General features: G+C 41.8%; 1 protein-coding gene across 3 annotated transcripts in view; it reads left to right on the forward strand.

The window, feature by feature from the left end:
- The window catches only part of FNDC3B (fibronectin type III domain containing 3B), a 384,210-nt gene that overhangs the window by 286,672 nt on the left and 81,735 nt on the right, over positions 1-15,803 (forward strand). For all 3 annotated transcript variants that reach the window (XM_068281036.1, XM_068281037.1, XM_068281038.1), the window contains 5 exons: positions 854-978; positions 4,037-4,208; positions 6,543-6,629; positions 7,638-7,776; positions 9,001-9,072. In XM_068281036.1, the coding sequence (XP_068137137.1) occupies positions 854-978; positions 4,037-4,208; positions 6,543-6,629; positions 7,638-7,776; positions 9,001-9,072 (595 nt within the window). The remainder of the gene's footprint in view (positions 1-853; positions 979-4,036; positions 4,209-6,542; positions 6,630-7,637; positions 7,777-9,000; positions 9,073-15,803) is intronic.

Genomic DNA, 15,803 nt, shown 5'->3' on the forward strand with positions numbered 1-15,803 from the left:
ACTTTTAGTCTAGGTAGTGGGTGTGGTTATAAATAATGGCAGTTGGTGCTGTTTAGTTTTTTTTTCTCGTCTGCCAGTAGTAAAGATGATAATGTGCAGGCTCCTTGTGGATCGAACAACGTGAATGAATTACATGGTGAATATCAATAATTTATTGATCTCTCTTCTATTTTTTTTTTTAACTTCTTACTTTGCAATGTATTGATTTTTTTTTCCCTTTTCGTTCCTCTTTAACCTCCCTGGCGTTCTATTAAGATCGCCAGGGAGGCTGCAGGAGGGGTTTTTTTTAATAAAAAAAAAACTGTTTCATGCAGCCAACTGAAAGTTGGCTGCATGAAAGCCCACTAGAGGGCGCTCCGGAGGCGTTCTTCCGATCGCCTCCGGCGCCCAGAATAAACAAGGAAGGCCGCAATGAGCGGCCTTCCTTGTTTTGCTTACATCGTCGCCATAGCGACGAGCGAAGTGACGTCAGCCGACGTCCTGATGTCAGCCGCCTCCGATCTAGCCCTTAGCGCTGGCCGGAACTTTTGTTCCGGCTGCACAGGGCTCGGGCGGCTGGGGGGACCCTCTTTCGCCGCTGCTCGCGGCGGATCGCCGCAGAGCGGCGGCGATCAGGCAGCACACACGGTTGGCAAAGTGCCAGCTGCGTGTGCTGCTTTTTATTTTGTAAAAATCGGCCCAGCAGGGCCTGAGCGGCGACCTCCGGCGGTGATGGACGGATATATTCGTCCATACCGCTGAGGAGGTTAAATCAATCTATGAAGTTCTTAAAGTGAATAAAAGTCCATTGTTTCATATATCATCCCAATATGCTTGTGGAAAGTATTGATTTTGTATACTTTTTTCTTCCTAGGGAAAAAGGAACAGTGTGTTTAGAGAATGTTACACAGGGATCCAAAGGCACTGTAAGCTCACAAAACTGTGTCCAGCAGTGGGATACACGTTTAGAGTGGCAGCACGCAACGATATTGGGAAAAGGTGAGTTCTGTCATTTTAAATTGTGTATTTGTTTTAAATAAAGTAAAGCTAATGGTATCGACCAGCCTCTGGAAGGAGTTTGTCTATTGTATTTGCAAACTGAAGTTGAATTACTTGCTTCAGGTTACTGCACTTTGCATCCCATTATTACCCCTTGTAGTATCTTTGTTAACTAGCCATTTCTTTTTGGAGTACTATTTTTACATTTTCCTTCAGATTACTGTCTGAATTGGCCTTTTAAAGTGCTGTACTACAAGTTCTACATATTTTACTTTACATAGAACAGTGATAGAATAGTGATGATTTGTGGGATGAAACTTAATTTTTATATATGGTCTGAAGCATTAAACGCATCATAAAACTAAAAGTAAAATAATATATAAATGGTTTCCAAGTTACTGGAAGGCGTAAAGTATACTAAGCACCTGGGTGCGCCTAAGTGTAGAAAATGTTTTATTTGTGTGGGCCTTGGTGGGGCAGTGTGCGTTTATTTATGGGGGAATGGTCTGTGGCCCCCTTGTCCATATGGAAGTCTTATTCTGTGTCCCTGTGCCGCAGTTTGAAATTCCCATGGTGCCTTCCTATGTCCCTGGCCACTGCAGCGCATGCCGGGCATGTGGTTGCATGTCCTGGCCAGGAGATGGAATCACATCAATGACTACACCTCCCGGCATGCATCAGGTGTCCCCAGCATGCATTGCAGATGAAAGGGACAAAACTGCAGGAACCTTTGATTCTGTGACACTTGGAGATAGAAAATGGAGACCTCTATATAGACTAGGGGGGGGGGGGGGGGGGGGGTTACTGAGCAGCACCCTGTAGTTAAGTAAATGCCTACTGTACCCCCAAAAGCCCACACAATTAACAACCCACCCTTAGGAGGAAGTTCCTTTAAGAAGTTTTTACAAATGTGTGCGCAGTTCCCTTTACTACTCAGACTTTTCAGTGCACTTAGCTGCTAATTAATATGATTGCCCTATCTGTCAAGATTTAGCAGAATGGGTTGGAAGTGCACTGAACTGTGCTAACAATGCAGAAAAGTCACGCTGATAGCAAAAATTACATTTTGAGTTTCATCCTTCTTAAAGTTCACCTGAGATCTTCAATGTATAGATTTATTTGTACTTACCTGGGGCTTTCTCCAGCTCCTTGAGGTGCCTGGGCTCCCTCGCCGTCCACTCCGGCCATTCCATTATCTTTATCACTGCTTTTGCGCCTGCACAGTACTAAAAAATAATAGCAATAACTTTTGAGAAATGGGCATTGCCCAGGTGAAAGCGGTAGTTGAAGTACTGAGCTATGCCAGATTATTATTTAGTATTTATAGAATACTGACTTCTTTCACAGTGCTTTGCTGTATACACTGTATACAGCTTTGTCACAGTGATGCTCTTCTGAGTAGCTATGAGTCCGTAACTACTCGGAATATAAATGTTAATGAAAAGCTGATTAATCAGCTGTGACCACGGGTGAATTTACCCATAAGTCAGCGGGATCCTCTGTGTTCCATTCCCTTCACACATTCCACGACTCATTACAGCACTTCCTATTTCAAGTTGGAAGAAGGAAGAGCGGTAGTGAGTCGTGGAATGCAGCCAACACTTTGCATGTGTGATTTAGACTGTCCGTGCCATCCACAGGAGCTCTAAATTAACTGGCTAATCAGATAAAATACTGTTCAAGATGCGTACACACTTGAATGGAGGGATGGCAGCTCTTCGCGGGTGGGGGTCAGGGAACACAAGTTGCAGTACACACACCTGGTTATTGGCTGAGGCAGTCGTTATTGGCTAAATACATATCCAGTCCATTATTGCACAATAAGAGTCTCGGTTCACACTGTCGCTGATGCTGCACTCCTCTAGTGCTCCACCACCAAATAGCACCCGAAAGAAAACGCACTCACCAAATTCAGTGTGACCACTGTCAGACTGGTCAGAAAGCACACACTTCCAGGATACCCCGGTGCCTCAGGTCCTGGTCCCACTATGTATTTAGAGGATGTGCGCTGGACAATACATACATATTTGCATAGAGTAATTGCTAAACTCAGTTGAGAGTGCACCCCTGCTTATACCTTGTATATTATTTATTATTTTTTTTCATTTACCAGTGCGCTTTGAACATTTGATGATAGTCATTATTGGCTGCCTCAGCCGACTTACGTCAGGTGTGTGTAGGAGGCTTAAGATAGGATTTGATATCAGTGTTTTTAGTAGGAGTCCGCACTGTAAATTGCAGCACTGGATCTTTAGACGCTAGTTCCTTTTTGTTTGTTTGTATATTTTTAAAACACTGGGGCCCATATGCAATTAACTTTTTCTCCTTAGTTCTCTTCTAGGTGATCTGTTTATGCCTTGTCCATAACATTATCTTTTAGGAGAAAAAGTTCATTACTTATGAGCTAGGGTCTTTAAACAAAAGGTATTTGTATGTCATTATGTGAATCATTGTTTATCTATCACAGCAAGCAACCTCATAATGACTGGGGGCTTATGTATGCCATACCATGTATTTTATGAACTGTTGGTGCCAATGTCTACTTACAACCAGGCAGTCAGGCCCAAGACTATGGTCTCTATGGATGTTATTTATGAAGCAGCTTAAACTATCATTCAGGAACAGTGTTGCTAGGAGATGCTGAGTATGGATGACGAGAGCTGTCATATGCTGGCTTGTGCTGATAATGCTGTTATGTTGGTTTTAAGAATTGAAGCACTTTGGGGAAATATGCCAACATACATCTCAAAATCATTACTTTTTATGCAAAACAGTTGTTTGAGATATAAATGCAGAAGAACCAAATTATTCAGTTGGTAGGAGTTTATTTTTCCTTGTCTTTGGGTAAACATTGACTTGCTCTCCAGGAAAATGTGAGCACCTATCTCTGTGGCTTCTCTGAGAGAGGCTACTGTATTTTCATCAAATGTAGGGTTAACATGTCCAACTCGTAGATCTAGGGAAGCCAATATAATTAGATAAATTGTTTACTCAGTATGGAACTCTACTTACTATAGTAAACAACCAGCTCATTCAGATGTCTCTTGTCTATTCATAGCGAATACAGCCAGGAGGTTGTATGCAACACATTAGGTAACATCCCCCAGACGCCATCAGCACCTAAGCTCCTTAGAGCTGGAATTACGTGGATAACGCTGGAATGGATGAGGCCAGAGGGATGTTTTCCAGAAGAGGTGTTTTTATATACGTTGGAGATTCTGGAGGATACTGTACGTAGTTTTTTTTTTTTTTTTTTTTATTATTGTGCTGTTTACTCTTCATTCTTTATTTGTTTATGAAAACCTTGCCTATATGCTCGTGACCCTAGGAATGAAAAAATGAACACACCCATTTTAAAAGCAATGATCAAATAAAAATTAATGTAGTGTTCTTTGAGAGAACTATGCATGCTGTAACAATATTTAATAGTGCAGTGGCGTACCTAGAGCATTTGGCACCCGGTGCTGGGTATTAAAAGTCACCCCCCCCCCTAAAAAATGGGCGTGGCCACAACAGGCAAAAATTGGGCGTGGCCATGACCACATGAGGGCGGAGCTAACTGTAATTTAAAGTATTAGCTAGTATAGTTGCCCCCAGTATAGCTAGTACAGTTGCCCCCAGTATAGCTGCCCCAGTGAAGCTAGTATAGTTGCCCCCAGTATAGCTAGTATAGTTGCCCCCAGTATAGATAGTATAGTTGCCCCCAGTATAGATAGTATAGTTGCCCCCAGAGCTGCCCCAGTATAGATAGTTTAGTTGCCCCCAGTATAGCTAGTTTAGTTGCCCCCAGTATAGCTAGTTTAGTTGTCCCCAGTATAGTTGCCCCAGTATAGCTAGTATAGTTGCCCCCAGTATAGTTGTCCCCAGTATAGCTAGTATAGATGCCCCCAGTATAGCTAGTATAGTTGCCCCCATTATAGCTAGTATAGTTGCCCCCAGTATAGCTAGTATAGTTGCCCCCAGTATAGCTGGTATAGTTGCCCCAGTATAGCTAGTATAGCTGCCCCCAGTATAGCTAGTTTAATTGCCCCCAGTATAGCTAGTATAGATGCCCCCAGTATAGTTGCCCCCAGTATAGCTAGTATAGATGCCCCCAGTATAGCTGCCCCCAGTATAGCTAGTATAGATGCCCCCAGTATAGCTAGTTTAGTTGCCCCCAGTATAGCTAGTATAGTTGCCCCCAGTATAGATGCCCCCAGTATAGTTGCCCCCAGTATAGATGCACCCAGAATAGCTAGTTTAGTTGCCCCCAGTATAGTTAGTATAGATGCCCCCAGTATAGCTACTTTAGTTGCCCCCAGTATAGCTAGTTTAGTTGCCCCCAGTATAGCTGCTCCAGCAGGGGAAGAGCAGCGCTGGAAGGAGGGGTGACAGGGATAGCGGCGGGGAGGGGGGAAAGATCCCCCCCCTCCCTCACCTGGGTCCCCTCCTTCCGCCTCTCTTCCCCTCCAAATGACAGCGGAGGCAGCGGGCAACTTAGAGTAATAAGGGCGGGCGGGCAGAGACGACTACCCACTTTACGTCTGGCTGCGTCCCAGCAGCTGGAGCGCTCCGTCGCCGTCACGTGCCTCTTCTCCGCCTCCAATGCGTGTCACAGCATTGGAGGCGGAGAAGAGGCATGTGACGGTGACCCAGCGTTCCAGCTGCTGGAACGCAGCCAGACGTAAAGTGAGTAGTCGTCTCTGCCCGCCCGCCCTTACTCTAAGTTGCCCGCTGCCTCCGCTGTCATTTGAAGGGGAAGAGAGGCGGAAGGAGGGGACCCAGGTGAGGGAGGGGAGGGATCTTTCCCCCCTCCCCGCCGCTATCCCTGTCACACCTCCTTCCAGCGCTGCTCTTCCTCTGCTGCGGCTGCATGGGGGGTCGTGGCGACACCCCCCTGGCTGGCTGTCACCCGGTGCGCCACGCCCCCCTGCGCCCTATTGTAGGAACGCTACTGTAATAGTGATACCTAAAGAGAGTACATATTTTCCACCTATATGTACAATGCATTAGCTGACCTGCTATATTGTACAGCACCGCAGAACAGTTCTCAAAGTTTCCTTCACTCTTTTCAAAAGCACTCCCTGGAACAATGATGCTGGCTGTCCGGCCTACTTGCACCATGGTGGACTGAGCCACTGCCATCAGGGAGTGCTTTTGAACATAATGGAAATGTTGAGAATTTTCCATAAGGAAATAAACTTGTCTAAAGCTTGCTATTCAGAGCTGTTGAATTGATATACCTACTGTAAATGACAACTACATGGAAAAAAGTAATTTACAGTACCTTTACTCTGGGACAAATGTATAACTTATATTGACCTTTCAGATGATGTGTATCGGAGCTTGAAAACTTGGAATTGGTATTTTTCATCATCATTTATTACATGGATATGGTCATCATTCGCATTACAGGATTCATTCTTTTTCAAACAGGAAGAGGCATATGGGCATATTCTAAATGTTTTATTTGAACTAACTTCTCCATTTCCATATCCATTACATCACATTTTCACGTTTCAATTTTAACTATGCATTTTGTTGCTTGTCATGCCTCGTTTTGACTCTTTTTGTTCCACTTTTAGGTCAGTGTATTTCAACCTGCATACACTGGAGAAGAATTAACATGTACTGTGAATAATCTCCAAAGAAGCACTCAATACAAATTTAGGGTAAATAATTTTATAGAACTACTACTGTGGGCCAGCATATGGGGCAGTTCTGTGTTATATCTGTGCTATAAATAATATATTTTATACCTTTTAAACTTTATTACCAGTTTGTAGAGCCTACTGAAGAAGAACCTGTGCCCACTGGTGTCTCGTTTAAAGGGATGATAAACAAAATATTCGCCTATATAGAGGGAAGCCTCTTGATCTCATAGAACCTTCCCTGTCCTCTCTCTGTTCCTTTAGTCCACTGCTGTCCCCCCTTTAAAGTCACTCAACCAACTGGTCAAATACACCTTCGGGAGTCCTCGTTAAGACTTCAGAAATACTTGCGTCCCTGAGTAGTTCCGAGGATGAGTGGGTCCGGAAACTGAGCATGCTCGAGTCCGGCCATTTGCAGAAGAGATGTGCATGTCTTTAGAAGCGGTCCTTTTCGAAGTCTTTCAGAGGATTCTTGAAGGTGTGGAAATTCAACAGGGGGACATTGGTAAAACGAGGACATGGAGAGAAGACCGGGAAGCCTCTATGGGATCCAGAGCCTACCTTCTCCATTTAACTTTTTTTTTTCATTACTTTAGTATTTAATGTTTATACTTGCAAAATCTAGACAAAGGGCACAGTGCTACAGAAATATCATTGCTTATACAGTTTTGTGAGGATGAGCTTTTTTTGCTAATAACTGCAGGAAGCTCCAAGCCACAGGAGTTTCTCAGGGCCTGTTCTCACTAGGGCGATTAACGGGTGATTCCCACTAATTGCTGAAGCGCTAGTGCTTTTCCAGTAATTTTACTGTGCTAATCGCAGTAACATCAGCTGTGCAAAACGCTACCATTTTTCTATTTTCTAGTGTGAATGGGCCCTAAGCTTTTATTTTGTAGGCTGATGAGGTAAGTTTTTTTGTGCATTTGTTTGATGAAATCAGATTTTGCTTGCTAGTGAAAACTACAGTACAGTACAATACAAATAACATACTTATGTTTTGCCTCTAACTGGCCATATTCTCTGCTACAGCTTATTGCCTCCAATGGTGAAGGAAGTAGCAGTCCAAGTGAAGTATTGGTCTGTACAACAAGTCCGGACCGGCCGGGTCCTCCATCTCGACCTATTGTTAAGGGCACCGTCGCTGCGTACGGCTTCACTGCCCAGTGGGGTGAGTACAATTGCTATATATATGTAGCATCAAACATCAGCACACATGAAATGCTTAACAGAGTTTTGGGAAATGTAAGGTAATTGATCATTCCAGTTCTCAAGAAGGAAAAAAATCCTCAGAGAGATAAAGATGGATGTGGCATTTTAATAAATGTCTTCAAATACAAAACATGTCTCTAGTGAAATGAATGAAATAGAGTTTCATTGCTATTCAGACAGACACTGGTCTTATCATGCTCATAGATAAGCCTGGCACAGCCACTTCTTGCTAGATTCTGATGCAGAGCTCTGTGGAAGCATTGCTGGCCCAAAAACCGCTTGAGGTGAAAAGAAAATATTTTATAAAGGAAAAAGGTTTGCATTGCAAGGAATAGTACTCATGCAAACCTATTCCATAGCCAAAGGTTTTTATTTTTTTATTTCTTTTTAAAGGCAGACTTATTATATATTATTTAGCAAGCCTCTGTCTAGTAATTATTATTATTATTGTACATTTATATACTGGTGACTTTTTATGCACCACCTCACAAGTATATTGAACAGTTCATGTCCCCTACTGTCCCTCACAATCTAATTTTTACATTAGTTTTAGTTTAATGTCCTTACCATATCTAAGTCATAGTTTAATGTCTCTACCATTGTTTGTGGGGAAACAAATTAACAGGATGTAGGTTTAGGATGGAATGCTAGAAGAAACCTTTGATAACAAAGGAAGAACTACAAAAGTCAATCAGCTGATTCTGTATTCCTTCCATGGAAATGTAAAAGGTGAGGGGTATTACATTGCCTATGGTCTCCAGCAATTATGCAGTGCTGTGGAAAGAATAAGCCAGACTAAGGATGAAAAAAAAGTGACAAGGTATCTGTGAAGGTTAAGAGAGCATAGAAATGATGACTGACTGAAATGGCCAGTACCACTCATTTCAACCAAACCTTTTGCTGAACCATCAGCCATTGTCTTGCTTAGGCTCAAATAGAGGAGCCCTGGCTCTAGGAAAACCAATGATTCAGGGAAAGGGAAATCTGTATGCAGATAAATGAATGCACCGTAATTTGTGGAAACTGTTGACAGCATTCTATAAATGTTTTTCTTTACCTTTCCCTAATAAACTAGTCTACATTTTGTATGTTTGTGCATGTAAACACTGTGTGATAATAAATAAATAATTAACTAAATAAGATTGCAAACATTTTACATTTCACATTATGGTCCCTCTTGTAGATGCTCCGGAGGACAATGGTGGCTCAGAGATACTGCAATACCTCTTGGAGATTTCTGAAGGGACGTTTGAAGGTGTGTTATACTTCAGGGACTCCAATTATACTTCTAGTATCGTTTTTCAGGTACAGGTAAATTGTATTTATCAAGAGTAGAGAAAGGACAAAAGATCAGTATTAAATATTGTCTGAAATACTAGCCATCCCCTTTAGTTCACAGTTGCAGAATATATGAATTCTACAATTCCAAAGATGTAGTCCACAGATATTACCTCCTTCATCATTCACACACTCTAATGTCCATGAACTGCTTGAAAGGTCACATTCACGGTTACGATACTTAAACGCTTTATGCTCTTTGACTTAAAAGTCTCTTCTCGTTTTAATACCTTGCTACGTCAACAAGGAAATAAATAAAAGTAGAGATCTGCATGGGCCTTTTTTTATTGACTTCTACCTGTCCCTTACATTGCAAACTGCAGTCCTTTATGGGAATTCCTTTGTCTACAAACTGACTTGACCCACAGAGTTTGCACCCACAACCTTACCTGACATATACCATAGCCACAATGTCAAAAATCTATTAACCCTTCGCACTCTCGCATGCAAATGTTCAAACAAATGCATTCACAGATTGACTCATCCATGCACAACTGTTATCCCTACAGCTAAGTTAAAAGCCGGGGTTTTAGTTCACAGAAGAATGCATTCTTATGCTTAGTCACCTATACTGCGCAGAAGTAACAGGTAAACATAGGTGTCCTAACTCTGGCCCTGTAACATGCATAGTGCAGACATGCAAACATTCATTGCATCAAACCTATGTAGGGATTAGGAGCACACATCCTGACGTCCTCTCCTGGGAGAGATAGCGCATCTTACCAATCGCACAAGGGAGCTAACGTAATGTATCCATGTGCACCATGCACATACACCAGCATAAGCTGTGTGCATGCTGACAAACACATACAGGGGAAGGAGAGAGTGCACTGAATTAAAAACATAGCCACAGGGGACAGTAACAAGAAAAAAAACACATATATCCAGGCACATTGCCTCTAGTTAGGACATTAAATAAGTTATTAAGGAAAAGGGAGGTGCTGAGGTACTTCTGCGCAGTATAGGTGACTAAGCATAAGAATGCATTCTTCTGTGAACTAAAAGCTTTTAACTTAGCTGTAGGGATAACAGTGGTACCTGGATGAGTGAATCTGTGAATGCATTTAGTTACATAGTTATTTTGGTTGAAAAAAGACATACGTCTATCGAGTTCAACCAGTACAAAGTACAACTCCAGCCTGCTCCCTCACATATCCCTGTTGATCCAGAGGAAGGCGAAAAAAACCCCACAAGGCATAGTCCAATTAGCCCCAAAAGGGAAAAATTCCTTCCCGACTCCAGATGGCAATCAGATAAAATCCCTGGATCAACATCATTAGGCATAACCTAGTAATTGTAGCCATGGATTTCTTTCAACGCAAGGAAAGCCTCTAAGCCCCCTTTAAATGCAGGTATAGAGTTTGCCATAACGACTTCCTGTGGCAATGCATTCCACATCTTAATCACTCTTACTGTAAAGAACCCTTTCCTAAATGGCTAAAACGTTTTTCCTCCATGCGCAGATCATGTCCTCTAGTCCTTTGAGAGAAGGCCTAGGGACAAAAAGCTCATCCGAACATTTGCATGTTTGAACATTTGCATGCGAGAGTGCGAAGGGTTAATAGATTTTTGCTGTTTTCTGGCCACACCCCCTTCAGCATCTCCCTTTTCCTTAAGAACTTATTTAATGTCCTAACTAGAGGCGATGTGCCTGGATATATGTGTTTTTTTTTTTTTATAGCCACAATGTCAGGATGCAGCCACAGACCTCAATATTGTCAGTTCATTACGATAGACTGCTAGTCTGTTTCCATGTTAAAACAGATTGCTAAGGACCTCTGACATATTGCAAGAGACTGCTTACACTTTTAAGAGTCTGTAGTGTACAGGGATGTGGACATCTTATATGAAACTGTAAAGGACTGCTAGCACAGACTGCTGAGGACATCATACTAGTAGATGCTTAAGAAATTCTGGCATGTACTTAAACTATATGCAGAGCTTGAATAAAAACTGTGGTCCAGTGACGGAACTCACTGGACTGAAGTTCTTAGAACAAATATGACTTGTTGAGGCAGGTTATGCAGGAAACCTATATAAAATGTTTCCCAATATACTCTGTTTATAATAAAATAAGAACCCAAGCCTTAATAGTTTTGGTCCACAAAGATACATGTAGTGCAGGCCTTTGCCTCTGATATCAAATTGTTTTAGATGTCTTCCAATTTGTCAGACTTGAAAGTAAACTGAATTTTAACTATTCAGGTAAAATATTCGCCGTATCTGTTACATCACAGTGAATTAATTCACTTGGCCCCAGTAGAATAGGGAGAAAGCAACCCCTTGATTGTAATACCGAGGACGTTCTTGGAGAAAGTCTACATTGCATTTAAAATGAAAACCCATTTTATTGTTTCATTTTTGTCTCTTACTGAATTAATATAAAATTACCACCTGAGTAGTAACAACCCCAAAGAAGTTAGTCTACAGTATGTCCATTTTAAAATAAAAGGAATTTGTTCTTAAAGAAATGTTGCAATGCTTTAATGCTGTATCAGTGTTGCAAGGATTGGCGGGTGTCAGCGACAATAACTCAGCTGCTCTCCAATAAATCATTAGAGGTCTGAAACCCTGCTCCTTCCTCTGCACAAACACAGTGGTGTTTTTTTTTTCCTCGGAGTTCCGGATTCGGTTGCAACTCCCATCCCAGCTTGGCAGCCACGGCCTAATAGGCTGGTGGGAGTGGCCTCAGAGCTTCAGAACACATTGGGTAAAAATCGCCATGGCGTTCTTGTAGTTACCTCCTGTGATTTCAGGTCTGTGTTAAGTGTTATCTGGTAAATACAAATGAGTAGGGAGGCCACCTGGCATTTTTCCAGGCAGCATGTTTGTAAAGGTAAAAGGAAGTATTGTGAATCTTCTGTGAGAAAATGGGATAGTACAAAACCTGTCAGAGCTGTCAGATTTTTGCTACCTGACCGCAACATAGGAGAAGAGTAATTTTTACTGCATGTTACTGTGGGGGAAATATACCTCTTACTTCTATGTGTACACATGTATTTTAAATTGTACAATTTGTGTGATAGTAGTCCTTTAATACTATTTCAATGTTAGTTGACAGGATAGCTCAATGTGCCGTTATTTTTGTCTGTTCTGGGTTATTCCATATTTGTGACTGTAAATGAACAGAACATGCTACCTAAGGTTAAATATACACAGTTTAATTTCTACTCTTATTTGAACATGCTGGGTTATCAAAGATAGTTTAAGCTATACGGCTGTCTGACAAGGTGAGCGTATTCATGTTTAGTAAATAACATGAATGCTCAGGAAGAGACAGGGTAATGTTCAGGGGTGTTATACAAACAGATGAGAGGCAGTAGAATCAGGATTGAATACTGAATGATCACCGCTTCCTCCTACCAATTACATAGTTAAGGTTGCTAGCGCACCACTAATGAATTCCGAGAAACAGGTCGGGAGAAGTTAAGGTCTGTTCTCTCTCGAGATTCAACTTCAAGGAAAATGAGATTAAATGGAGACTGAATAGAGCAACAAGATGTGCACCATCAGCCCCCTTATTAAACCCGATATGTAGCTCTTAGTAATAAATAGCATTTTAGTTAATACTAGAGATAGCAGCTCCTTGTTTTATGTTGTTTTGATAAGTAAACATGTTAAGGGGGATTTCAGTACATTAATGGCCCTAGGGCAGAGACGCATCACGTGTCTTTTCTTATTCCTACTGTACTCTGACTAATAAACGAGGGAAGCTCATTTATAAGGCAAATAGTAATCTACTAATACACAAAACTTCCCCATCATGTACATTTGCTTTAACTTTTATTTGTGATACGACCGCAATTGACTTTATCTGTGTGATTTAACCACTTAAGCCCGAAAGGGTTGTTTATTTTTTGCATCTGAGCAACTTTGACCTCCCATTCATTTGCCATATCTTTATCACTACTCATCACAATGAATTGGTCTATATCTTGTTTTTTCTGCCACCAATTAGGCTTTCTTTGGGTGATACATTTTGCTAAGAATTATTTTATTCTAAATCCATTTTAACAGGAATATTAAGAAATAAATGGAAAAAAATCATTATTTCTCAGTTTTTGGCCATTATAGTTTGAAATTAATACATGCTACCGTAATTAAAAACCCATGTATTTTATTTGCCTATTTGTTCTGCTTATTACACCATTTAAATTATGTCCCTATCACACTGTATGGCGCCGATATTTTATTTGGAAATAAAGGTGAATTTTTTCACTATTTACAAGCCCATATTTAAAAAATTAAAAAAAAGTATATTAATATACTCCTTTGAAATGCATATTTAAAAAGTTCAGACCCCTAGGTAACTACCAGTATGTTTTTTTTTATTATTGTAATTATTTTATTTTGAAAAAAAATTAAAAATTGTATGTGGGTAATTTTTGGTGTGGGAGGTAAACGGCTAATTTTAAATGTAAAAAAAAATTTATTTCTTTATTAAAAAATGGATGTGTGTGTAGTTGTAACAATCGGTGTAGCAACACAGACGTCTGATTATGTGTGATCTGCAGAATCACCAATAATACAGACGCTATACCTGATTATGTGGTGATCTGCAGTACCACCAATAATACACGTATAGCTGGCAGGCAGTAAAAGAACTCAGCAACAGTAAGTTTAGCAAGACCTCACCAGAGGAGCTGGTGGGGACTTATAGAACATAGTAACAATAAGTTTAGCAAGACCTCACCAGAGGAGCTGGTGGGACTTATAATACAGTGACTGTTTAGTTTAGCTAAGCCTCACCAGAGGAGCTGGTGGGCACTATAGAGAATACCTCACCAGAGGGCCCACTGGTGAGTCGGAGCATCAGACAGGCTAGATTCGGTAAGTAAGAGGCAGATACAGTACAAAGTCAGAAGGCAAAAGAGTAGTAGGTAGTCAGGCAGGGATTCGGCAACTAGATCAGTTGGGCAGAAGTACGAAGACGAGTAGCAATTAGCAGAGTCAGAGGTTAGCCAGAATCATACACAGAATATCAATAATATACAGTAAACAATCTCCTAGTCTTGTGTGAAATCCCTGGTTTCCTCCCAGATCAAAGCACACCGGATACTAGTGTAAGGTCTGAGCGCCAGCACATAAGTATTCACAATCGCAGACGAGTTGCGAGTGAGCAGCGACGGCTTAAGGAGCAGAGTACACCTCCAAGCCGCGCCCACTCCAATCAGCCAATCCTGAGCGGCGAACGTCCGCTCTGACGTCAGCCAACCAGCGGGTCAGCTGACGCGCCTCCTCCCAGCATAAAGGAGCATAAAGGTCCCGTCTACGCGCGTGGCTGCGTGATACAGAAACCTTATGTGCAAATGACAATTCCATCCTCGGCATGCTAGATGCCAAGGGAACGGAAAAAAGACTCTGAATAGGGAACCGAAGCGGCTGCGGAGACACGCTGCGTGCCCGCAGCCGCATATGTTACAGTAGTATTACTATTTGGCCACAAGATGGCCACAGTGAAAAAGTCCTGGAAGCGTGATCGTATGCTTCCAGGAAGAAGAATGAAGTCGGGGAACTTTTTGTAACTCAGAAAAACCACAGCCTCTGATTAGAGGCTGTTGGTTTTTCTGCAGGGGGCTTCGATCAATGAATGGGATCTATAATCCTATTCATTGATCACTGGGCTAACGGCCAGCGGCAGGAGCACGCACGGCCCGCAGGAGTGCGCACAGCCCAACTGGACTGGAATGTATGTCCAGTTGGGCTTAAGTGGTTAAAGTAAAATTCCAATTGCACGGAGGAAATTACCTTCGAAAAAGAGGCAAAATTGTTGCGTTCCCGTTTTAGGGAACAGGGATATAAGGACCGCTGGCTTAAGAAGTCCTATAAACGGGCAAAATCAACAAAGCGTTCAGAATTACTGGTGAAGAGCCATAAAGAGACAGATGGCCAGAAACCATTACGATTAATCACTCGGTTTAATGACCAGAGAAGTGAGGTGGAGAATGTACTCCGTCGCCAATGGCATGTCTTAACAAATGACATTAAACTTAATCAATTTTTACCTCCCACACCACAGGTTGTATATAGACGTAGTAAAACTCTAAGGAATATACTCACTTCCAGTCATTTTTGGGGTAAGGGGAGTCCCCGTAAACATTGTTCAGTAACAGGTACCTACAGTTGTGGAGGATGTGTCTACTGTCGATACCTGGAGATAGGCAAGTCTGTGGTGTTGCCCAATGGCAAAAGATGGTTATTGCAACATTTTGTCAATTGTAACACCCTTGGTGTAATTTATTTGCTTTATTGCCGATGTGGTTGTTTCTATGTGGGCAAGACAGCACGTGCATTTAAGGAAAGGATCAAAGACCATGTGGGCGACATCACGAGCTGCAACTTCAGGTCTCCGATTGCTAGACACATTCATTTGGAGCATAGAGGTGACGCCAGTTTCATTAAATTTATAGGCCTAGATAGGGTCCATCTGCATCCAAGAGGTGGCAATCTAGATAGATCGCTTTTGCAACTTGAATCCCGTTGGATTTTCGATCTAAAGGCTACTGAAAACAAGGGGCTGAATGATAGCATCAATTATCGAGTATTTTTACCCAAATAGAGTTCCAAGCCTTTTCTTTTTCTCCACCAATATTTTAACATCATCCTGACTCTCCTTTTCCCCCTGCTGCGCTTTTACCCTTTCTCACT

This window comes from Hyperolius riggenbachi, chromosome 4 (assembly GCF_040937935.1).
Source record: "Hyperolius riggenbachi isolate aHypRig1 chromosome 4, aHypRig1.pri, whole genome shotgun sequence".
Lineage (NCBI taxonomy): Eukaryota > Metazoa > Chordata > Amphibia > Anura > Hyperoliidae > Hyperolius > Hyperolius riggenbachi.